At 43.8% G+C, this 24,764-nt stretch overlaps 1 protein-coding gene across 1 annotated transcript in view; it reads left to right on the forward strand.

The window, feature by feature from the left end:
* RPS6KB1 (ribosomal protein S6 kinase B1) overlaps positions 1–24,764 on the forward strand; it is a 1,830,003-nt gene that overhangs the window by 969,129 nt on the left and 836,110 nt on the right. Inside the window, exon 7 of the mRNA XM_044054533.1 lies at positions 7,674–7,764. Within this exon, the coding sequence (XP_043910468.1) occupies positions 7,674–7,764 (91 nt within the window). The remainder of the gene's footprint in view (positions 1–7,673; positions 7,765–24,764) is intronic.

Consider the following 24,764-nt stretch of genomic DNA (forward strand, 5'->3'; position numbering starts at 1 on the left):
CTTACAACATTCCGTTGATGCACACAGACAGCTTAGGTTCTACCTGCACAAGACTAAGTCCATCAGTAAGTCTGACCAGTTGTTTGTCTCCTTCCACCCCAGGGCCCTGGGGAAAGCAGTAGCAAAACAGACCATCTCAGCCTGGATTTTCACGGCTACTACCTTCTGCTATGCACACCATGGGAAGTCATTAGAATACAAGGTTAAAGCACACTCCACTAGGGCTATGGCTTCTTCAGGAGCCTTTTTCACCTCCACTATTCTAGAGGCAGCCACTTGGACATCTGTCCACACATTCACCAAACATTACAAACTAGACCAAATCTCTAGGTGCAGGGCTGGATTCTCCAGGGCTATCCTCCATGGATTCATAGAGAATTCGTCTAAGCCACCACCCTTTTCCTCACAGTGAGCTTTGGCTTGCACCCAAGAGTGCAAAGTACTGCAACATATGACTAGAAGGACATAGAATAGTTGTGTAAAATCTTACCATAGACATAGTTGTCTTTCTCTTCCATGTTGCAGTATTCCTTCCCTCCCTCCTGCCCCTCCTGTTAACATAATTTCCATTCTTGGATGACACAGGACTTGCACAGCTTGTTCTGGGACTGGGGTCCAACTGGGGTGCACAGTTCTGAGATCTGGTGCGTGCAGACACCACTTTTATGTCCCACACTTGTCTAGCCATGCCAGACGTCCCACACACCTTGCAGTGACTACAAACATTTGAAGACTGGCTGGACATTCGGGTAGCAAGAGGAGGAGACCCAAGAGTAGAGAATACTACATTATGAAAGAGAAGGAATCTATGGTTAGGGTAAGATTTTACACAATTATTCTTTCTCACAGTCAATAATAAAACAGTTTTTCAAGGGAATTATCCATTTAAGACCCCTGTCCCTGCCTCTGCCTGGGTCCTTAATGCTGTACTGGAATAGCTTACACTGCCCCTTATGAGCCTGCTGCCTTTGCAGTTCTCTCTTGGAAAAGTTCTTTCTTGGTAGTCATCACGTTTTCAGATCCGAATTTCAGAACCAAAGTTTTCATTAAAGCTAAGTACCCTGTCGGGGAAACTTTTTTCTTGCTCCAGACCGATGTCAGAAAAAGTTAACAATTGTATTTCTTGTGGGAAGCAAATACTTCATAAGGATTTTCACTCTTACTGTATTCCTTGCCTAGGCCCTGATCACAACGTTGCTAGTTGTCGGTTTTGTGCTAGATTTAACCAACGCACTGTCAAGCGTCGGTTCGATTTTGCATTTCATTACTTTGGCCGAAGATTTAATTATATTATGCCAACAGCCGACAACCGGAGTTTACAAAAAATGCAAGGACAAGGATAGGCATCCGAGGTTCATATCCGACGACGAAGCCTCTACTAGGCCAGTTGTTGGTATGCCGGTTCTCAGTGAGGCGCTTGCGCCCCTGGTGCCCGCTACCTCAGAGCCACAGGCCGCTACCGACTCCCACGTGGAACCGACTGGGCCTCTGGATACTCAAGGTACTGGACACTCAGAAATCACTCCCTCAGATGGGTCCGGAGCCGCTGAGCAGGCATCGGCTTCTGAGGGTGTCTTCAGACCTACACAACTATATATTAAGCCATCTTCAGCTTCAAAGACAAAGACTAAAGCAGCTCTAAAGACAAAGAAACAAGCACAGCATTCTCTTACTCAGACTTCTATGCCTAAAAAACAGATGCTTAAAATGGCGAAGACCTAATTACTTTGATCAGGGGCTCCCATCCCCCTCCTGATAAGAGGCCTAGGCAAGAGACAGAGTATGATTCTTCTGATCAGGTATCTATTTCCTCTGATTCCTCTTCTGAACAGGATTACTCCATGCTTCCCTATGAGGATTCTGATGCTGAAGAATCCATTCCTTCAGCCTCTCCTGAGGATTATTCTTTTGGGAAAACTCTGCATACTATGAGGGAGCATTTCCACTGGTACAGCCAAGATTATTCTGAATCTAAGAAAAGGCTAAGAGACTTTCTGCTTCTTCCTCAGCACAGACCCCTTGCTATTCCACCTGTTCTAGACATTGTAGATGATGTATTTTCAGAGTCCAGTCTGTCCCCTGACTCTTTACCCCCTGCACCTGCTAAGCCAGACAGATACTACAGGGTCCTGGATTCTCATAAATTCCTATATAAAAACCCCGCTGCTGACCCAGAAACTATATCTCATGGTCCCAAGGGGGGGTTAAAGCTTCCACTGCAAAAAAACCCTGTCCCCTCTGATAGGGATTCTAGGGCTCTAGACAGATGGGGGAAAAAAGTTTACGCTTCTGCCACCCTGGCTGTAAGGGCTTTAAATTGTCAGTTTCATATGCTTAAATATCAGCAATATTTAATGTCACTACTTAAGCAGAAAATGTTGACAACTACTGGATGGTCAGAGAAAAAGGAATTGCAGGATTTATTGCATGCAACTGAACAAGTGGGAAAGCATACTTTGCAATGTGGTTATGATTCACTGGAGGCTTCTTGCAGGGCCGCTGTTACAGGTTCTGTTATTAGAAGGCATGCTTGGTTAAAGGAACAGAATCTGCCTGATCATGTTAAAGCAAAATTATTAGATGCACCATTACAGCATGATACTTTGTTTGGTACTAAAGCAGAAGAGGTGTTGAAAAAAATGGAGGATAAAGCAAAATCCATGCAGACAGTCAAGGATTTCTTACAGGTACAGCCACCCAGGTTTAGCAGGACCTGGCCTTCTAAAAATTGGTCCTTTCCAGTCTCAGACAGACCAACAAGAGGCAGATACAGGCGTCCCAGAGGCAGCTCTAAGCCCCAAGGCTCATACAGGCCTAAACAATGGGGTGCTCCTACCTCCAAAAGCGGAGAAGACAAATCACAACCTTACAGGAAACGGTCCCAATGACTTTCCTTTACCAGTTCCAAGCAGTTTTCTTTTGACAGCCCCCTTAAGGGGAAAACTAGCACTTTTTTCATCAAATTGGGAAATGGTTACTCAAGACAAATGGGTCCTGAACATAGTGTCCCAAGGCTACAGGTTCCATTTTCACACTCTACCAAGATCAAAGGGCATGCCAGACCTGCCACACAATCAATGGGCAGAGGCACAAAAGCAAATTACAGCCCTCATGGACATGAGGGCCATTCAGCAAGTACCACAACAAGAGCAGGAACAAGAATTTTACTCCAGACTTTTCCTAGTACCCAGGAAGGACAAAACCTGGAGACCAATTCTGGACTATACTAAATACGTTTCTGGAAGTTCCAAAATTCAAGATGTTGACTCTACAGCAGCTACTGCCCATGCTGGGCAAGAGGGCTTAGCTCGTAACTTTGGACCTAAAAGAGGCATACCTGCATGTCCCAATCAGACAATCTTGCAGAAGATACCTCAGATTCATAGCTGGCTCAATGCATTACCAATTCTCTGCACTGCCTTTGGCTTATCTACTGCGCCCAAGGTCTTCACAAAATGCCTGACACCAGTAATTGCGTTTTGCAGACAAAAAGGAATTCAAATATATCTTTACTTGGATGATTGCCTAATTCAAGCAGAGAACAAAGACACTCTTCTAAAGCATCTGGCGTTTGTAAAAAGATTACTAATTGGCCTAGGGTACACAGTAAACGAAAATAAATCAAAACTAGTGCCCTCTCAAGAGATAATATTCCTGGGTGCAAGCTTAAATACAGCTGCCCAGATGGCTTATTTCACGCCAGACAAACAAAAACAACTGACTACTTACTTCAAGAAATTGGCAACAAAAAAACACTTATCTGCAAGGAAAATCCTGCAGGCCTTGGGTTTCATGGCATCCTGCATTCTACTAATTCCATATGCCAGACTGCATATGAGGAAACTACAATGGTATCGGAAAAGTGTTTGGACTCAGCATTGCCACAGCCTGGAGACAGTAATTGCACTCATTCCCTGCCTACAACAGGAGTTTCGATGGTGGGCAGAAGTCTGTCACCACAACAAGGGTCTGCCGTTCAGTTTATCCACAGACAGACAGACACTGACAACGGATGCATCAGATTATTCCTGGGGGGCCCATATGGCAGGAAAATGTATTCAGGGCACATGGCCTGCAAACCAGATGCATCTTCACATCAATCAAAAAGAGATGCTAGCTGTTCAAAATGCCCTGACAGCTTTCAATGACCTGCTTCATCCAGGACAGTTACTGATAGACAGCCAACACTACGGTCATGTGGTACATAAACAAGCGGGAAGTTACACATTCCTACCCCCCCCCTGCAGACAAGCAATGACCTTATGGGACACAGCATTCACTTTTCAAGTTCACCTGCAAGCACAATTCCTGCCAGGAAAAACAAATACTCTGGCAGACGAACTAAGCATGGATCCCCACGAATGGAAACTGGATCCACAAGTCTTCAGCATGATAATAAGGACATGGGGATGCCCAGACACAGATCTATTTGCCTCCCCTCACAACTGTCAATTGCAGAGACTTTGCACAAGGATTTATCACAAGCAAGCATGGAAAGTGGATGCCCTATCATTCAGCTGGAAAAATCTAACAGTATATGCTTTTCCCCCACTGCCTCTCCTTCCCAGAGTACTCCTAAAGGTCAGACAAGAGAAGCCGAAAATGTTACTGATTGCACCAGACTGGTCACGCCAGCACTGGTACCCAATCCTAAAGAGCTTGTCCCAAGGTCCAGCATGGATATTGCCTCAAACTTCTCACTTGCTGACCCAACAAAACAATCAGATCCTGCACAGCCAGCTCGGGACCTTAAACCTGGCAGCATGGCGGATAATGTAGCCATTCAGAACACTCCTCTTTCAAAAGCTGTTATGGATGTTATCTTGGAGGCCAGGAGTCCCAATACCAGAAAATCTTATGCAGAAAAATGGAAGAGATTCTGCACTTGGAACCAGGAACAAGGTATTGACACTTCTGTACCAAATATTCCTCATATTTTACAATACCTAACTGAGATACTGAACAAAGGCCTTTCTTTCTCATCAATTAAGATTCATGCCTCTGCCATTTCAGCACATTATAATACAGAGCCACCTATCTTTTCTCATCCTTTAATAAGGCAGTACCTCAGAGGGGCCAGAAACATTAGACCTCCAAGGAGAGCACCAGTTCTGGCCTGGGACCTCAATTATGTCTTGGAAAAACTCAAACTGCCTCCTTTCGAGCCAGCATCAACAGCAGATATAAAATTCTTATCCTGGAAAACGGCTCTGCTCTTAGCAATAACCTCTGCAAGGCGAGTCTCAGAGTTACAAGCACTCATGGCTGTGGAACCTTTCATCATTTTTCATCCAGACAGGGTTTCTCTGAAGACAAACCCTACATTTATGCCTAAGGTGGTGTCCAGTGTGGCCCTCAACCAAACCATTCACTTGCCTACCTTTTACCCAAATCCACAGAACAAGGGTGAGAAAATTCTGCATTCTTTGGACATACACAGGCAGTTGCACTTCTGCTTGGACAGAATTAAAGCTTTCAGAAAAACTGAGCAACTTTGTGTCATATGCTGCAGGATCACAAGGAAAGACTATCTCAAAACAGACTATTTCTAAATGGATAGGTCATTGCATCCATTTCTGCTATTTTCAACATGGCAAATCAGTGCCTAAGGGCATTAGGCCTCATTCCACCAGAGCAGCAGCCACTTCAGCAGCCTTCCTCAAAGGAGTACCAACCAAAGATTTCTTAGAGGCTGCAACTTGGAGTTCAGTTCACACCTTTACAAAGCACTACCACTTGCCTCTCTACTCTAAGTCCAGAGCAGGCTTCGCCACTGCAGTTCTGCAGGGCCTCATAGCCTCTCCTAATCCTATTTAGCCCAGCCACCCATCCTCAGCTTTGGGATTCTACCCAAGAGTAATGACTGCAACAGTGAAACACGATGAACATAGTACAGTTGAGTACCTACCATAAATGTAGATGTTCGAGTGTATTCACTGTTGCAGTCCAGGTTACCCACCCACCATCCCCCTTCTCTTTGCTGGGACTTATCTGCACTTCTCTATCCTATACAACCTTTTTGGTGTATTTGCTTGTAGATGAAGGAAATGTTATTTTTGTGCATGCATTTCTTATTAGTATATTGGGGCACCTGACATCTGGGGCAAGAAAAACTGAAGAAAATGGCTTCGGCTGTATCTTTTATACCCCTGGCGCACTGACGTCAGGGAAGAGGCGACAGGAACCGACGCCGGACCTAGACTTTGGAATTCTGGCCGACTGAGGGTAGCCTGCCAGCAGGATAACCCAAGAGTAATGACTGCAACAGTGAATACACTCGAACATCTACATTTATGGTAGGTACACAACTGTACTTTTCTATTCTACCATGCCTGCCGAGGACAATGTGCATGGATTATGGTCTTGGCCTTGGGTGCAGAGAGAGGGGCTGTTGTCCTGTAGGTGCAAGAAAGACCTGACTAAATGGAGCCAGCTGTCAACTCTTATAATCTGAAGTCCTGATGTCAGTGGAAAGGGCATCTGCCAGAGCAGAAGGACGTGGAAAATGTTTGGTATTCAGGCTGGATGTGGACTTCTAAAGCCGTTAATCCAGAATGTTGTTATTGCAACATTGAAGATACTTGAATGTCTACATTTATGGTAAATAAATACAATTGTACTTTCTGTATTTATAGCAAGTGTGACATGCTGACTTTGGAGAATATACAAAGAAAGTACACTGAAAGAATTCCCATTATTAAAAATCTCCCAGGTAATGTCAGATGTGATTGCATTGGTTTGTACTTGATTTGCTATACACACTTGCAAGGAAAATTGAGCCTGGCTTTCAAGGCATTACAGAATGAGACATTTTGAGTACTGGTGAATGTGTTTTGCAATCTACCTAATCATCTAGGGTTAAATTACATCCATCAAGGACAGAGATACGGTGAGAGAGAAATTTCTTACTCTGATTTACCTGTAGAATAGATTACTTTTATAGACATGTAAATGTGAGTCATTAGCCACTTTTAAAATATCTTTAGATTCATGTATGGCTCACTTCGTCTTTTCACTGAACCCAGAGTTTGCTTTTTAGTAGACTTTTACACCCTTACACAGTTGTCACAAATTGTGAGCTATGAACTATAGCTGAGGTAAGAATTTGAGCCTGTGAGAGCTGGGTAGATTCCAGGAAGACTGTTGCTTGCAGCAGCCATTCCTGACTTTTGAATTAGATGGATATGGATCATGAAGAACCATAGTAGATAACATTTGCTTTTCTTTTACATCACAAAGTGATGCTGATAAGTGAATTGTCAATCCTCCAAGTTACTTGTAGGTATGTATACCCTGAGCTGGGCTGCTGTGCCACCCAGTACTGTTTTTTTTTTTTTTTTTGGTTATATCCATCAGTGACCTGAATAAGATGTTGTTATTCTCATTCCCTGATAAGTCAGCATTTTGGTATGCTTGAAATTGTTGTTGCTGTCAGCATGCAACACGTGGGATGTTGCTCATTAAAAATATGTATGTTTTTTACACTTCTGTAGTGTGTAATGGATAATGTGACTGAATTAATTTTATTGTCTTTGTAAAAATAAGAGAGGAGTTTTGACTGCAGTACCAGTTTACAGCGAAATTCTTATATCTTTTGGTGACTTATGTACTTGTGTATCAAACTGCCATTACAAAATGATTGTTTTAAAATCATTTTTTGTCTCCCTTACTAGGTCACGTTAAGCTGACAGATTTTGGCCTTTGTAAAGAATCTATTCATGATGGCGCAGTAACCCACACATTTTGTGGTACCATTGAATATATGTAAGTCTTAAATACAGTACTGAATTAGGATTCTATTTTTATTACTTGTATGGTACAGTTAGTTGCTGTTTTGCTGTTCTGCTGCACAATGTTTCTATTTCTTTATTCATTGTTTCAGTGTTGTAATGTTAAGGGCAACACTTAAATCTCAACTTGTAAGTAGCAGTTCACAAGTTACTGAGTAAGGAGGGTGTCTAGTTTTGCCACAAGCTTTGACATGTTTGCTTTCTTGCTTGTGTAGACAGTTTGCATCTTGTGCATTAGTTTTAAGATTGAAACACTTAAGCACTTCATAGTGAAACAAGAAGAATGACTGTCTCAGACTTCATACAGCACCCAGTTTCAAAGAAAGCAGAAAACCCTCCCCCACTGCACACATACCAAAACATAACAACTTACAGTTGGGAAAGTATGATACTGTCAGATTTCCAAGTTTTTATAGAGTTCTTCCTCTTGGTATGTGATGTATGGGAGAAGCGCTGTGCTGCTTATGTGCTGTTAGCACAAGATCTGGAATCCTATTATGAGCATTACTGAGTAGTTCTGCCTGTATTGTACTCAACATTACATTTTTTTTTGGGGGGGGGGGCATGACCCTGAATTGCACAATGTGCTTTATCTGTTTCTTTAAATCCTGCTGGTAAAGCTGAACATGAAACAATCATCACAAGAAGCACTTGAATATTGAACAGAGAGCTCTTCCTTCAAGCTTCAAAAAAGGTAATATTTATGTTGAGTCACTGCATAACCTTTTTTACATATAATGACAAAGTAGACTCAGATAAGGAAGGGTAGAATCAAACAAACCTTTGTTTCAGGTTTTAAGTTAATTCAGCATTGCAGGTAAGAGCCAGAACAGCAGGTGCAGACAGCTGTGTTTTTAATTGGTAAGAAAAAAAAAATTCCCGATTTGGACCCTAGGTGTAATTAGTTTGTTCAACTTCCCAATAAAATTAATGTGATTTACAACTTGAAAGTGATGTATTATGCAGTTCATAATTGGTGTGGGTCCCCCTCAGCCATAGTAGCAAGGTATACTTAGCTAGTCCATGTCCTTTGAGGTAAAATACTTGAGATTGGTTACTGTCATCAGTTGACCCGATCCTAGTGTTTAAGTGGCACTCTGCTTTTCGAGTGACAGTACTTGGGAGTAGATGTCCTGACCTTCAGGTTTAATTTTCCCTTGCAGGTTTGTTTATTCTATTAATTACTGGCAGGACTCCTGCTATGTCTATGGGCATTGCTAACAGTATATACAGCACAGAGCAGGGTTTCTTTCATAGGATGCAGTGGTGAGTAATAGCAACAAATTGAAATGCAGTACTGTAGTCATTATTTCTTTTGTTCTTCGTAGTCAGACAACCAGATGTGTTCAAAAAAGATATCTTTTGAGAGTTGTCAGTCTGTATGTGAAAGCATTGAGTTGTTACATGATTACTGTTATGGCTTGTTGGGAGGCAGTTTGTGTCGAGAACAACTGGTTGAAATGTATTACTGTGACCATTATTAGTTCCACTTTCATCATAATCAAATGTCTGTGCAGAAGGAGGCTGTCTTTGGGGGTTGGCAGGCTTTGTGAGAAAGGAAAAGGGCAGGTATGTGATCATTATGTCATTTATATGGCTTGTCGGGCAGGATATTTGTCAGAGAAGAAGAAATGCATTACTGTGGCCATTATTTAGTTCACTTGCATTGCAATCAAATATTACAGGCATACATAGAAAGTGATTGTCTTTGGAGGGAAAGTAGGGTGTGTGAAAGTAAAAGGACCTAAATTTACACCAACAAATAATCAAGACTTGCAGGAAAGATGGGTTCCTAGCTCAAAATATTTCCAGCCGGCTAATATGCTACCTTTACAGTTGAAGGAAAAAAATACCATTTCCCCTGCATTTGACTAGTTTTGATAATTAGATGGATAGACATACATTTTCACCATGGTTGTAATGTGCGTCCCTGATTGATTGGGGACGTGGACATTATTAACTACTTGTAAAGAGTAGCAAGAACTTTTGAGTGTGTCTACATAAAGGTGTATATGGCTAGGTGTGTTGGGGTTCCTGTGGTCACTTGCTTAGTATGTTCCTATGAAATTACATGATCACTCTTAAATGTTCGTTGGTGTAGCTCATCGGTTTGCAGTGTAGGTCTCTTAGAGCAGCAAGTTGAAATGCATTGCTGTAACCGTTAGATTTTGTGTAGTCCAATCTCACCTTCATTTTTACATATGGGTTCGGAGCCAGTCTTCGGCTCCAACTCGGCTGATTTATAAGCTCGAAGACTTTTGGTTGGCTTGTGGCTAAGCAGGTATCCCATAGTGCACCAGTACAAACCCCAGATCTCATTTGCCGCATCGACGAGTTCGATTGTGCTTCTCTTGGCTCTGGCTAAGTGTTAACTTTTTTCTTCTTACATTGTTTAAAGTCTTGTTCAAAGTTATATTAGTGTAGTACAATTGTTGCATTAGTATTTGCTAGTGTAGGTTACTAATTCCTAGGTAATTAGCTCCTTTGCACCCTTTGGTGCAAGCATTAGCCTTGGGCTTGTTAATGTGCTTTGTGGTATCTTGTGTACCAGTTTTCATATTTGGATTGCTTGATAACGCTAGTGTTTTTTTTTCCAGCCTACAGTTTTGTAGAGCAGTTTGTTTTTTGGCGGTTATCCACTAGTGTTGATTCTTACGGTGGTGGAGTTTGTTGTTCAAAACTCCAGTTTCAGCTTCCTCTGTTAATCATTAGCAGATTCAGGGTTTTCTGTGTGAAAGGGTTTTCTGTGTGTGTGTGAATTTTCACTGTCTGTTTAAGTTAGAAGACCTAGCTCTCCCTTTCCTTTCTGGACTAGGCCGTTTTAGTTAGAGGACCTACTCCTCATGGTGTTTCTTCCTCCTTCAGGGCTAGGCCCATTTAAGTTAGAGGACCTAGTCCTCCCTTTTACTTCTCTTCTCTTCTCCTTTCATCTGTGTGTATGTCTAAAGAGGTTAAGGAGCACAAGCCTTCGGGCTTCAAGAAATGCATGAAGTGCTCCCAAAAAATGTCATTGACAAATGGTCATGGTCTGTGTCTATTGCTTAGGGGCCATCTATTTGCAAGAGACTTGCTTGTTTTGTCATGCCTTCTCCCATAGATTGTTACAGGAGAGAAGGAACAAGCTAATTCTAAAGGGTCTTTTAAAGCCTTCCTTTGAGGAAGCCTTGTCTAGCTCTTCCTCTTCTTCCAAGTCCACTAAATCTGCTAAGTCTACGTCTTCGAAAATACCTTCTCCGGCACTGGCTGGTATCTCAGAGCCACCTCTTAAAGTGGCAGAATCGGCCTCATCGGCTCCACTGCCTTGGGAGCCAACTGAGAGCAACATTGTGGTGACAGGGTCGGATCCTAGTTTGTCAGAGCCGACAACTGAATTTGTGGAACCTGCTATTCCTCCAAGATCACGATCCCCAACTATGTCCTCCAGGTCTTCCAGGAGCCTTTCGGAAGAAGATGTGGAGAGGGTGGTCCTGAGACTGCTGAAGTCGTCTGCTCTATCTAAATTGTTGTAGTCTCCGACCCAGTCGGTTCTGGAGCCTATGGAACCTGTTTTACCCTCAATTGATGTTCTTTGTGTTTCACTGTTGCAGTCATTACATTTGGGTTATCCTGCTAGCAGGTTGCCCTCAAGTCGGCCTGAATTCCAAAGTCTTGGGTCCTGCGTCGGTTACTGTCGCCTCTTCCCTGACGTCAGGTCGTCAGGGGTATAAAAGATGCAGCCGACGCCATTTTATTTAGTCTTTCTTGCCGCGAGGTGCCCGAAGCAGAAGCAGTTCACAAGTGCCAGTCGGCCGATTCCTGAGATTTTCCTGTTTGAGTTTCAGATCCAAAGTCTTCATTAAAAGCCAAGTACACCATTGGGGAAACTTTTTTCTTGCTCCAGACTGATTACAGAAAAAATTAATAATTGTATTTCTTGTGGGAAGCAAATACCTCATAAGGACTTTGATTCTTACTGTATACCTTGCCTAGGCCCTGACCACGACGTTGCTAGTTGTCGGGTTTGTGCTAGATTTAACCAACGCACTATTAAGCATCGGTACGATTTTGCGTTAATCTATTTTGGGTGAAGATTTAATTATACAATGTCGTCGAATAGCCATCCGACTACCGGAGTTCACAAAAATGCAAAGAAAAAGGCAACCGAGGTCCAAAACTGACGAAGCTTCTCCTAAGCAAGTTGGTGGTTCTCAGTGAGGCGCTTTCGCAGCTACTGACGCCTGCTGCTTTAGAGCCGCTACCGACTCCCACGTGGAGTCTGACAGGCCGCTGGAAACTCAAGGTATTGGAGCCTCGGAGATTATTCCTACAGATGGATCCGGAGCCGCTGAGCAGGCATCGGCTTCTGAGGGTGTTTTCACACCCAAACAATTGTATATAAAACTGACTTCAAAGACTAAAACACCTTTAAAGGCAAAGAAACAAGTTCACCAGCCACAAGGGCAGGCCTCCATGCCCAAAAAACAGATGCTCAAAATGGCCGAAGACTTAATTACCTTGATCAGGGGTTCCCATCCCCCTCCTGATAAGAGGCCTAGGCAAGAGACAGACTATGAATCTTCAGATCAGGTTTCCATTTCTTCTGATTCCTCTTCTGATCAGGAATATTCTTTTCCCCCTATGAGGATTCAGATGCTGAAGAATCAATTCCTTCAGCTTCTCCTCCTGAGGTCTGTTCTTTTGGGGAAACCTTGCATACTATGAGGGAGCACTTCCATTGGGAGAGCCAAGATTTTTCAGAATCTAAGAAAAGGCTCAGAGACTTCCTTTTACTACCACAACACAGGCCTCTAGCTATTCCACCTGTGTTGGACAGTGTAGATGATGTGTTCTTGAAGTCTAGTCTGACCCCTGACTCTTTACCTCCAGCTCAGCCGGACAGATACTACAGGGTCCCGGACTCTCATAAATTCCTTTTCAAAAACCCTACTGCAGACCCAGAAACTATTTCTCAGGGTCCCAAAGGGGTCAAGGCTTCTACTGCAAAAAACCTTACCCCTTCTGACAGGGATTCTAGGGCACTGGATAGATGGGGAAAAAAGATTTACACTTCTGCTACTTTGGCTATAAGGGCCTTAAATTGTCAGTTTCATATGCTCAAATATCAGCAATATATTATGTCACTGCTTAAACAGAAATTGTTGATAAATTCTGAATGTGCAAAAAACAAAGAAATGCAGGATTTATTGCATGCAGTTGAACAAGTTGGAAAGCATACTTTGCAATGTGGTTTTGATTCTTTGGAGGCCTCCTGCAGGGCCGCTGTTACGGGTTCTGTCATCAGGAGGCATACTTGGTTAAAGGAACAAAATCTGCCTAATCATGTCAAAGCAAAATTATTAGATGCTCCATTACAGCACGATACTTTGTTTGGTGTTAAGGCAGAAGAGGTGTTAAAGAAAATGGAGGACAAAGCTAAATATATGCAAACGGTTAAGGATTTCTTACAGGTACAGCCACCTAGATTTAGCAGACACTGGCCTACAAAGAATTGGTCCTTTCCAGTCTCAGGCAGACCACAAAGGGGCAGATACAGACCCCCAAGAGGCAGATCCCAGCCCCAAGGTTCATACAGGTCTAAACAATGGGGTGCTTCTACCTCTAAAAGTGGAGAAGACAAATCACAGCCATAAAGGAAACAGTCCCAATGACTTCCCCCTGCCTGCACCAAGCACTTATCTTCTGGCAGCACCTTTAGGGGGGGAAACTAGCACTTTTTTCTCAAAATTGGCATATAATAACCCAGGGCAAATAGGTCCTAGACATAGTGTCACAAGGCTACAAGTTTCACTTCCATACCCTGCCAAGGACAAACGGTTGGCCAAACCTGCCAAAACATCAATGGGCAGAGGCACAAAAGCAAGTCTCATCCCTCATGGACATGAGGGCCATTCAACAAGTACCAGAGGAAGAGCAGGGACAAGGATTTTATTCAAGACTTTTCTTGGTCCCAAGAAAGGACAAGACCTGGAGACCAATACTGGACCTATCTATTCTAAAACATTTCTGGATATACCAAAATTCAAAATGCTGACTCTACAGCAACTTCTGCCCATGCTGGGCAAGAAGGCTTGGCTAGTGACTTTAGACCTAAAAGAGGCATACCTGCATGTCCCAATCAGACCAACATGCAGAAGATACCCGAGATTCAAAGCTGGCTCAATGCACTACCAATTCTCTGCACTGCCCTTTGGCTTATCTACTGTGCCCAGGGTCTTCACAAAGTGCCTGGCACCAGTAATTACATTCTGCAGACAAAGAGGAATACAAATATTTCCTTACTTGGACGACTGCCTCATTCAAGCAGAAAACAAGGACATTCTACTACAGCATCTGGCGTTTGTAAAGAGATTTCTAGCAGGCCTAGGGTACACAGTCAACGAAAAGAAATCAAAACTAGTACCCTCTCAAGAGATAATATTCCTGGGTGCAAGCTTAAATACAACTGCCCAGATGGCTTATCTCACGTCAGACAAACAAAGACAACTGACTACCTATTTCAACCTGTTAGCAACAAAGGCCCAGTTATCTGCAAGAAAAATTCTGCAGGCTTTGGTCTTCATGGCATCCTGCATTCTACTAATTCCATATGCGAGACTGCATATGAGGAAATTTCAGTGGTACCTAAAAAGTGTTTGGACTCAACATTGCCACAGTCTGGAAACAATAATTACCCTCATTCCCTGCCTGCAACAAGAGTTTCGATGGTGGCCGAAGGCTTGTCACCAGAACAAGGGGCAGCCATTCACTTTACCCCCAGCCAGGCAAACATTAACAACGGATGCATCAGATTATGCCTGGGGGGCCCACATGGCAGGAAGGTGTATTCAAGGCGCATGGTCCGCAAACCAAATGCATCTACATATCAATCAAAAAGAGATGCTAGCTGTTCAGAATGCCCTGACAGCCTTCAAGGACCTACTTCATCCAGGACAACTACTGATAAAGACAGACAACACCACGGTTATGTGGTATATAAACAAGCAGGAGGCACTCATTCCTACACCTTTTGCGGACTAGCCATGACTTTGTGGGATACAGCATTGACTTACCAAGTACATCTGCTGGCACAGTTCCTGCCAGGAAAGATAAATACTCTGGAAGAAGAACTAAGCAGAAACCTCATGGATCCCCACGAGTGGAAATTGGATCCACAAGTCTTCAGCATGATAACAAGGAAATGGGGATGCCCAGAGATAGATCTATTTGCCTCTCCTCACAACTACCAACTAAAAAGATTCTGCACAAGGACTTATCACAGACCAGCATGGAAAGTGGACGCCCTATCTTTCAGCTGGAAAAACTTAGCAGTATATGCCTTTCCTTCACTGCCTCTCCTCTCCAAGGTACTCTTAAAGGTCAGACAAGAGAAGCCAAAAATGATACTGATTGCCCCAGACTGGCCCCACCAGGAACTTGTCTCAATGCCCGGCTTGGACCTTGCCTCAAATACCTCATCTACTATCCCAACAAGACAATCAGATCCTGCACAGCCAGCTAAAGACCTTAAATCTGGCAGCATGGCAGGTAATGTAGTCATACAAAACGCGCCTCTCACTAAAACTGTGATGGATGTCATTTTGGAGGCCAGAAGGCCTAGTACCAGAAAATCTTACGCTGGAAAATGGAAGAGATTCTGTGCTTGGAACCAGGCACAAGGAATTGACACAGCTGTACCAAATATTCCTCAGATTTTGCAATACTTAACTGAGATGCTGGACAAAGGCCTATCCTTTTCATCAATTAAAATTCATGCCTCTGCCATTTCGGCTCATTACAATACAGAGCCACCAATCTTTTCTCATCCTTTGTTAAGGCAGTACCTCAGAGGAGCCAAAAACTTAAGGCCTCCAAGGAGATCACCAATACCTGCATGGGACCTCAGTTATGTCTTGGAAAAACTCACCCTGCCTCCTTTTGAGCCTGCAGCTACAGCTGATATAAAGTTTTTATCTTGGAAAACAGCTCTGCTCCCAGCAATAACTTCTGCAAGATGAGTCTCAAAGCTACAGGCACTCATGGCTGTGGAACCTTTTATCATTTTTTATCCAGACAGGGTTTCTCTGAAGACAAACCCGACATTCATGCCTAAGGTAGTGTCCATTGTGGCCCTTAACCATGCTATTCATCTGCCTACTTTCTATCCAAACCCACAGAATAAGGGGGAGAGAATTCTGCATTCTTTGGACGTACACAGACAACTACGCTTCTACTTAAACAGAACCAAAGCTTTCAGAAAGGCGGAGCAACTACTATTGGCATATGATGCAGAATCACAAGGAAAGGCTATCTCAAAGCAGACTATTTCTAAATGGATAGGCCACTGCATTTGGTTCTGTTATTCACAACATGGCAAGCCAGTTCCTGAGGGCATTAGGCCACATTCAACCAGAGCAGCAGCCTTCCTCAGGGGAGTACCAACCAAAGACATTTTAGAGGCTGCTACCTGGAGTTCAGTGCACACCTTTACAAAGCACTATCATTTACCACTCTACTCTAAATCCAGGGCAGGCTTTGCCACTGCAGTTCTGCAGGGGCCTCATAGCCGCTCCTAATGCTATATTAGCTCCAGCCTCCCAACCATAGCTTTGGGATTCAACCCAAGTGTAATGACTGCAACAGTGAAACACGAAGAACATAGTACAGTTGTGTACACTTACCATAAATGTAGATGTTAGAGTGTATTCACTGTTGCAGTCCAGGTTACCCACCCACCATCCCCCCATTTCTTTGCTGGAACTTGTCTGCACTTCTCTAATCTATACAACCTATATGGTGTATTTGCTTGTAGATGAAGGTATAATATATTTTGGTGCATGCTTGTTTTATTAACATATTTTTTTAGCCTACCCTTTTGGGGGCACCTGACATCTGTGGCAAGAAAAACTGAAGAAATGGCATCGGCTGCATCTTTTATACCCCTGGCGCTTTGACGTCAGGGAAGAGGCGACAGCAACCGACGCCGGACCTAGACTTTGGAATTCAGGCCAACTGAGGGTAGCCTGCCAGCAGGATAACCCAAGTGTAATGACTGCAACAGTGAATACACTCGAACATCTACATTTATGGTAAGTGTACACAACCGTACTTTCTGCAACCTTGGCAATCAGAGCTTTAAACTGCCAATTTCATATGCTAAAATATCAACAGCATATTGTGGGATTGCTCAAACAGAAAATGATGTTGATTTCTGTGGAAAATAAAGATTTACTGGATTTATTGCATTCTGCTGAACAAGTTGGAAAACATACTTTGGAATGTGGTTTTGATTCTTTAGAGGCCTCTTGCAGGGCTGTTGTTACTGGGTCTGTGCTTAGAAGGCATGCCTGGCTTAAGGAGCAATCTCTACCTGATCATGTTAAAGCAAAATTGTTGGAGGCTCCCTTAAATCAGGACTGCATGTTTGGCAATAAGGCTGAAGAAGTTCTAAAAAAAATGGAAGATAAAGCTAAATCTATGCAAACTGTAAAAGATATCTTACAAGTGCAACCTCCAGGATTTAGTAGGCACTGGCCTACTAAGAATTGGTCCTTTCCAGCTCATTCCAGATCCACTCAGGCCAAACCCAGGTACACCAAAAGTACCAGGTTTCAGTCCCAAGGGACTCAGAACTAAGCAATGGGGGGCCTCCACTTCCAAATCTGGAAATAACAAGACACCCCCTATGGTAAACTGTATCATAGGTTCATAGGTTCATACTAGGCTATCTGCCCAAGGGCATTTATAAGCCTAGCCCATAGTTATGTGGCTTTCGCCACCCCTTTAGTTTGAATAAAAACTATGCCTATCATTTTGCTGTGCCTCTGTCAAGCAGTGACGCTGAAGTAATCCCTGGGGTATATCTGCAATCTCCCATCCATTGGTCAAGATTCCTCTTGAACAAGACCAGAGAGGTGCTCTGCCTCACATACGGGATTTTGTTCCACAGCATAGGAGTCTCTGGGTGATGAATCTGTCCCTCCAGCACGTTCTATTTATAACCGTGTCAAGGTTTAAGTCTCCGCCCTTGTGGTTCTGAGGGATCTAGATTTTTGAGGTGAAGCATATTCATCAAATCTGGGTTTGACATGGCCTTATATGTCAGGCACAGGTCACCTCTGAGCAAGCGGTATGAGACTGAATAGAGCTGGAGTTCTTTCAGTCGGGCAGCATAAGACATATTTTTGAGACCCTTTATCCTTTTGGTGAGGAACTTTTGGGGCCTTTCAAGCTGCAGCAGGTGTCTGGTCAGATACATTCCGGACGGGGCATTGTACTCAATCATAGGTCTAATAAGTGATGAGTACAGGGGACGATGACCTCCCTTGATCTAGATGTGAATCCCTTCATGATCAGGTGGGTGATATAGAAGGTTTTCCTAACTACTTTAGCAACATGAGTGTCAAGCGAAGGCTACTGTCAACCTGGGGGCCCAGATCGCTGATGACTGTTTCTGTGCGCAGTGGATTGCCACCTATATGGTAGCTAGGGGTAGCCTTGTTTTTCCCAAAGGGTATGACTATGCATTTTTGGCGTTTAACTTCAGGCCATGGCTCTGGCACCAGTTATCCATTTCTGTGAGGCCCTTCTGGAGGATATCTGTGTCAGATGTGTTTTTTCGACTGGCGCCCAGTTTGCAGTCATCTGCAAACTTTGTCAGCCATAACCCTCCTGTGTTTGCTTGTACTTCAGAAAAGTAGATGCCGAACAAGAGTGGACCCAGGACTGAGCCCTGTGGGACACCACTTGTGACAGGCTTTGAGTCTGACATGGCTCCAGCAACTCTGACCCTGTGGGTTCTGTCACTTAGCCAGTTTGCAACCCATCTTGTGATGTATGGGTTTACATTCAAGCTGATGAGTTTTTCGATGATACCTGAGTGGGGTATTGTGTGAAGGCCTTTGCCAGGTCGAGGTAGGCTGTATGGACTGCCTTTCCTCATCAATGGCCTTGGTGACTGTCTCGAAAAAGTCAACCAAGTTTAAGAGGCAGGATCTGCCTTTGACAAAGCCAAACTGAGTTGGATCCAAAGTCTGCAAGTTCCCTATGTCTTTATTTATGAGTTCCATTATGATCCTCTCCATGGCTTTGCAGATAAGGCTTGTCAAGCTAATGGTAATTTCAGGGTCTGTGGAGGCAATGAAGTGGGACCACAGGCCACTCCTTGGCACGTGATCCTGAGGTGAGGCTAAGATTAAACAGCTGTCCTAACTGTGGGTTTAATTCCTCATTGAGTTCATGAAGCACACAGCCGGGGACACCATCCGTCCCATGGATGCTGTGTTTTTGCCTTAGTGAGGGCAGTTCTCACCTGGGCGTTGGAGATGTTTGGGGGCTACAATCCTCTGGAATAGATATCTCAGTTTGCACTGAACCTGTCAGCCAGTATGTTGGCAATGTGTGTAGGTTCAGTAATTTTCACATCATTTTGAACTAATTCTGAGCATATCTGGGAGTTTCCTCCTAGGTTTCTAACATAGCTAAAGAAGGCCTTATGATTCTCTTTAGAGTCCTTGGCGATTTTTCTCTCAAAATTTGCCTTGGATGATTTTATGAGAGCTCTTAGTTTTTACTTATAATGATCAAAGGTGTCTTACCTTTCAAGGATTTTGCTCTATCTTGTAGTAGCTTCCTCCTTTTGTTGTAGAGCTTGTTTATGGCTGGGGTCCACCAGACTGGACGCTTGCCTTTGGTACAGAGAGTCTTAGTTTTGTTTGGGATTGCCTGATCCATGCAGTCCTGTAGGTGCTGGTAGAAGGCATTTGTAAGTGATTCAGCGGTTTGAGTAATGTTTACCACTGGCTCAGGGGCCTTAAAGGAGACCACACTAGTTTTTAGAAGTGTGAAATCGGCTTTTGAGAAGTTTTTCACTGTGGTCTATTTGTTTCAGGTGGGGCGGGATGAGGACCTCCAGCGAGATTAGTTTATGATCTGATCTCACCAGTGAGGGTATACTTCGGTGTTGAACATTTTGATCCCATGTTCGTGATGATGAGATCAAGTATGTTTTCTCCTCTTGTGGGGATGGTGACTAGTTGTTCCATGGCATTTGAGTTTATGAACTCCAGGAATCTTTGGGTTAGAGTGTTGGGCTTGAGTAGTGTTCCCAGTCTATATTAGGGTAGTTAAAGTCACCTAGTATGATGGTGTTTGGAGATACATTTATCCCTCAATGTTTTCAGGAAGGCCATGTGAGGTTCCTGAGTTTGAGAGGGTGGCCTGTAACATGCTACAAATTGCAGAGCAGTCTTGCCTATGGTTAATTGCACCTGGATGGTCTCCGATGCATCATGTTGCCACCAACCTTGAGGTGTGGGTGTCCTTTATGAATATGGACACCCCTCCTTTCTTGGTGTTGTCCGGATTTTGGGGCGGACGCATGATATGAGGTGAAACCTGTTAGTGCTGGGGTGCTCTCAGGAGCCTTGAACCAGGTTTCTGTCACAGCACAGACATCGATGTTCTCCATATTGAGAAGGGCCTCGGCATCTTGAGATTGAGACTTCTGGCATTGAGCAGCATTACCCTTAGTTTTTTCCTTTTGGTGTTCTAGGGTGGTAGGTTTAGAATTTGAGCCTTGCCTAAAAAGGCACTATGGGGTGGCAAGAGCCTTTGCCAATATCCGGAAGCCCAGGGTGACAGGTGCAAGCTGGCTTGTCCAGCATGTCATCCCAGGCAGACAGACATTGGATCCCCTTTGAATGACACCAGAATTTAAGCCAATTATTAAAGCTGATCATCTTATCACTGTATTGTGGCATCATTCTAGGTGAAGGTAGGATACTGCTCAAGGTCAGGGTCATACCTGCCTGGGCTACATAATCAGAGAGCTCCTCGATGTCCCTTTTCATGTAGTCCGTAATGCCTCAGGTCGTTGACACCAGCGTGGACAATGACTGAGTGTACCTGCTCTTGAGAGACCTGAGTGCTTGCGTTATGTGGCGGATTCTAGCACCTGACAGGCAGCTTACTGTGACCTTCTCTTTACTCAGTCTGGTGGCGGGGCGTCAGTGTGTCTGACTATGGAATCACCAATGACAAGTGTGTCTGGCATTTTGTTTGGCCTTAAGGGCTGTGACTGTTTGACACTCTGACTGTGTGGTCTATGTGTTGCATGTGTTGGGTCGTGAGGTGGTAGTTGTTTGGGTGTCTGCTTTGGTGGCCTCTGCTGTTTTGGTAAATTTTTGATCAGAGCCTCCAGTATGTCTTTGTGTGAGTATGTGTATGATTTGAAGTTGTGATGGTACCATGTGTGACTGGGTATGTATTGTGTGTGGTTACCTTCTCCTCCTGTCTGGTCTTGCCAGTCCTATGTTGAGAGAGCTCAGCCTCCAGTTTGGCCGTATAGTTGCATCTCATGTATTTGTGTTTTGTGGGAGAAGGAGAGGATTGTCTGTGTACATGAGGCAGTTGTAACATTGCCTCAATATTCCCAGGTTCACCAGTTGAGCTGGAGAGGACACTAGCAACTGATCCCTCGACATACTAGAAGTAGTAGATAAAGAGACTTTCAAAGGACTCGGGGAAGTGGGTTTTAGGCTGGTGGGGTACTATCTATAATAAGAGTGCTTTATCAAGGTGCAAGTACTGTAGGAGTAAGTGCTAGGCTTTACAGATAGAGAATAGTCTACTTGGGAATCAAGTAGAGATGAACTTTTCAGTTATAGGATATGCTGGTTAGATCAGCAGTACAGCTCGAGGAAGGTAGTTTTAAGGGAAAATTGGAAGAGTGGAATTTAGATGGCCCAAATAGTTTAACCTTGTTTAACCGCTGCTCTTGTGTGCAACAGTGGTAACTCCTTCATGCGCTTACAGCGTTTTAGCGTGTTTTATAGCAGGGCTGAAGGAGCTAGGAATTGGCCCAAAACGACCAATGGACTACTAGTTTCTGGCTGAAACTTCACCAAATCAGACAAAAAGGCCGCTCAGTGCTTCCCACTCCCACTGGTAAGCAAAGAAACTTCCCTCCTTCCTAATAAGGCAATGGATCAGTAACAGGAACTAAAAACAAAGACCAGGGATCAGCAACTCTGAAACTGGACTACTCTAGTTCAGTAAGGCGGGAAAACAAGAGATTTTTTTTGTTTTATTACAGAGACAAGGAAAAAAACATCAATTACTTTCTTTTAAAATTACCAAGCACTTACCTTTTAGCCACCCCTTTGGGGGGAAAGATTGCTCTTCATGCAAAAAACTGGGAGCTCATAACCCAGGACAAATAGGTTTTAAGTGTAGTGTCCCAGGAATACAGATTTCATTTCCACACTTTGCCAAAACCAAACGGGTGGCCAGACTTGCCCCCAAATCAGTGGGTAGAGGCTCAGAAACAAGTACTTTCCCTCTTAAACATGGGGACTATTCAACCAGTACCAGAAGAGGAAAAGGGACACGGTTTCTATTCCAGGCCTTTCCTAGTACCCAGAAAAGACAAATCATGGTGTCCAATTCTGGACCTGTCTACTCTAAACACTTTTCTGGACATTCCAAAATTCAAGATGCTGACTCTTTACCAGTTACTTCCTATGCCAGGCAAAGATGCCTGGTTGGCAACTCTAGATCTAAAAGAAGCTTACCTGCACATCCCAGTCAGGGAATCTTGCAGAAGGTACTTACGCTTCAAAGCAGGGTACTTGCATTATCAGTTCTCTGCACTGCCCTTTGGCTTGTCTACTGCTCCCAGGGTATTCACAAAGTGCCTGGCTCCAGTAATTGCATTTTGCAGGCAAAGAAATATTCAAATATATCCATACCTGGACGTTTATCTAATTCAGGCAGAAAACCAGGCCATACTTATAAATCATCTGGCATTTGTAAAAAGGGTTCTAACTTGTCTAGGGTACACCATAAACGAAAATAAATCACAACTGGTACCCTCTCAACAGATTACACTCCTGGGTGCAAGCTTGAATACAACTGCCCAGATGGCTTTCTTCATGCCAGAAAATCTAATTCATTTGGTAACTTACTTCAAACAAGTGGCCACAAAAACCCTGCTGTCTGCAAAACAAATACTGCAAGCATTGGGGTTCATGGCCTCCTGCATTCTTCTAATTCTATATGCAAGACTGCATATGAGTAAACTTCAGTGGTACTTAAAAAGTCTATGGAGTCAACATTGTCACAGTCTGGAAACAATGATTCCTATCATACCTTGCGTATGCCTGAAGTTCCTATGGCGGGCAGAAGCCGGCCACCAAAACAAGGGACTGCAATTCACACTACCCCTGCCGCCCAAACCCTAACTACAGACGCATCAGACTATGCATGTGGGGGCTCACCTGGCAGGGAAGTGCATTCAGGGCAAATGGAACCCAAATCAAATGCACCTACATATCAATCAAAAAGAAATGTTAGCTGTACAGAATGCTCTGACACCCTTCAAGGACTACATTCATCCAGGACAACTAATGGTAAAGACGGACAACACCATGGTTATGTGGTACATAAACAAGCAGGGGGGTACACATTCCTACCCCCTCTGCAGACTAGCCATGGCATTGTGGAACACACCCTTGAGCTACCAAGTGCAACTACAAGCTTAGTTCCTGCCAGGAAAACTGAATACACTGGCAGAAGGACTAAGCAGAAATCTTGTGGACCCACACGAGTGGAAACTGGAACCACGGATTTTCAACATGTTGACAAGCAAATGGGGGAGCCAAGACATAGATCTGTTTGCCTCCCCCAAGAACTACCAGTTGGACAAATTTTGCACAAGGACTCATCACAAAAAAGCCTGGAAAGTGGATGCTCTGTCCTTCAGCTAAAAAAACCTACTCCTTTCCCCCTCTGCCTCTGGTCTCCAAAGTTCTGCTAAAAGGCAAACAGGACAAACCAAAAATGATCTTGATTGCTCCAGACTGGCCATGCCAACACTGGCACCCACTCCTGTGCAGTATGTCACAAATGTCTCCATGGCACCTGCCTCAGACACCTTCCTTACTGTCTCAGCAGGAGAACCAAATTCTGCACCTTCAGCTCCCAACATTGAACCTTGCAGCTTGGCTAATCACTTAATTCACCCTTAGCATCCCTCAGCAAACCTGTGATGGATGTCATCTTGGAGGCGAGAAGACCTAGTACTAGAAAATCTTATGCTGACAAGTGGAAAAGATTCTGTGCCTGGAGCCAGTCTTTAGGGATGAGCACAGCAGCGCCCAATTTACCTCAGATTTTGCAGTACTTAACTGAGATGCTTCACAAGGGCATGTCTTTTTCCTCTATTAAAATCCATGCTTCAGCTATTTCAGCTCACTGTAACACAGAACCCACCCCTCTTTTCTCATCCCCTGCTCAAACAGTATCTCAGAGGGGCAAAGAACTTGAGACCACCCAGGAGAGCTCCTACCCCTGCCTGGGACCTTAACTTTGTTTTGGAAAAGCTCACTTTACCTCCCTTCGAGCCAGCTGCTACTGCAGACTTAAAATTTCTTAACTGGAAAACAGCCTTCCTCTTAGTAATCACTTCAGCTGGAAGAATATCTGAATTACAGGCCCTTATGGCGGTGGAGCCTTTCATTATCTTTCATGCAGACAGGGTATCTCTGAGGACTAATCCATCCTTCATGCCCAAGGTGGTTTCCAGTGTGGCTCTTAACCAGTCCATTTATTTGCCAACCTTCTATCCCAGTCCACAAAACAAAGGGGAACGGGTTCTGCATTCCTTGGATGTGTACAAACAACTTAGATTCTACTTGGGCAGAACTAAATTTCAAAGAAAATCTGAACAATTGCTAGTGTTGTTTGCTGCTGGGGCAGAGGGGAAGGCTATTTCAAAACAAACCATTTCTAAATGGATAAGCCATTGCATTAATTTCTGCTATAAGCACCATGGAAAACCTATTCAACAGAGGATCAGATCTCATTCCACCAGGGCTGCATCTACTTCTGCAGCCTTTCTCAGAGATGTTCCTACCATGGATATTCTAGAAGCTGCTACCTGGAGTTCAGTACATACTTTCACCAAGCATTATCATTTACCAATTTTCTCTAAATCCA

Source organism: Protopterus annectens, chromosome 13.part0, assembly GCF_019279795.1.
Source record: "Protopterus annectens isolate FY-2018-M chromosome 13.part0, PAN1.0, whole genome shotgun sequence".
NCBI classification, from domain to species: Eukaryota; Metazoa; Chordata; order Ceratodontiformes; family Protopteridae; genus Protopterus; species Protopterus annectens.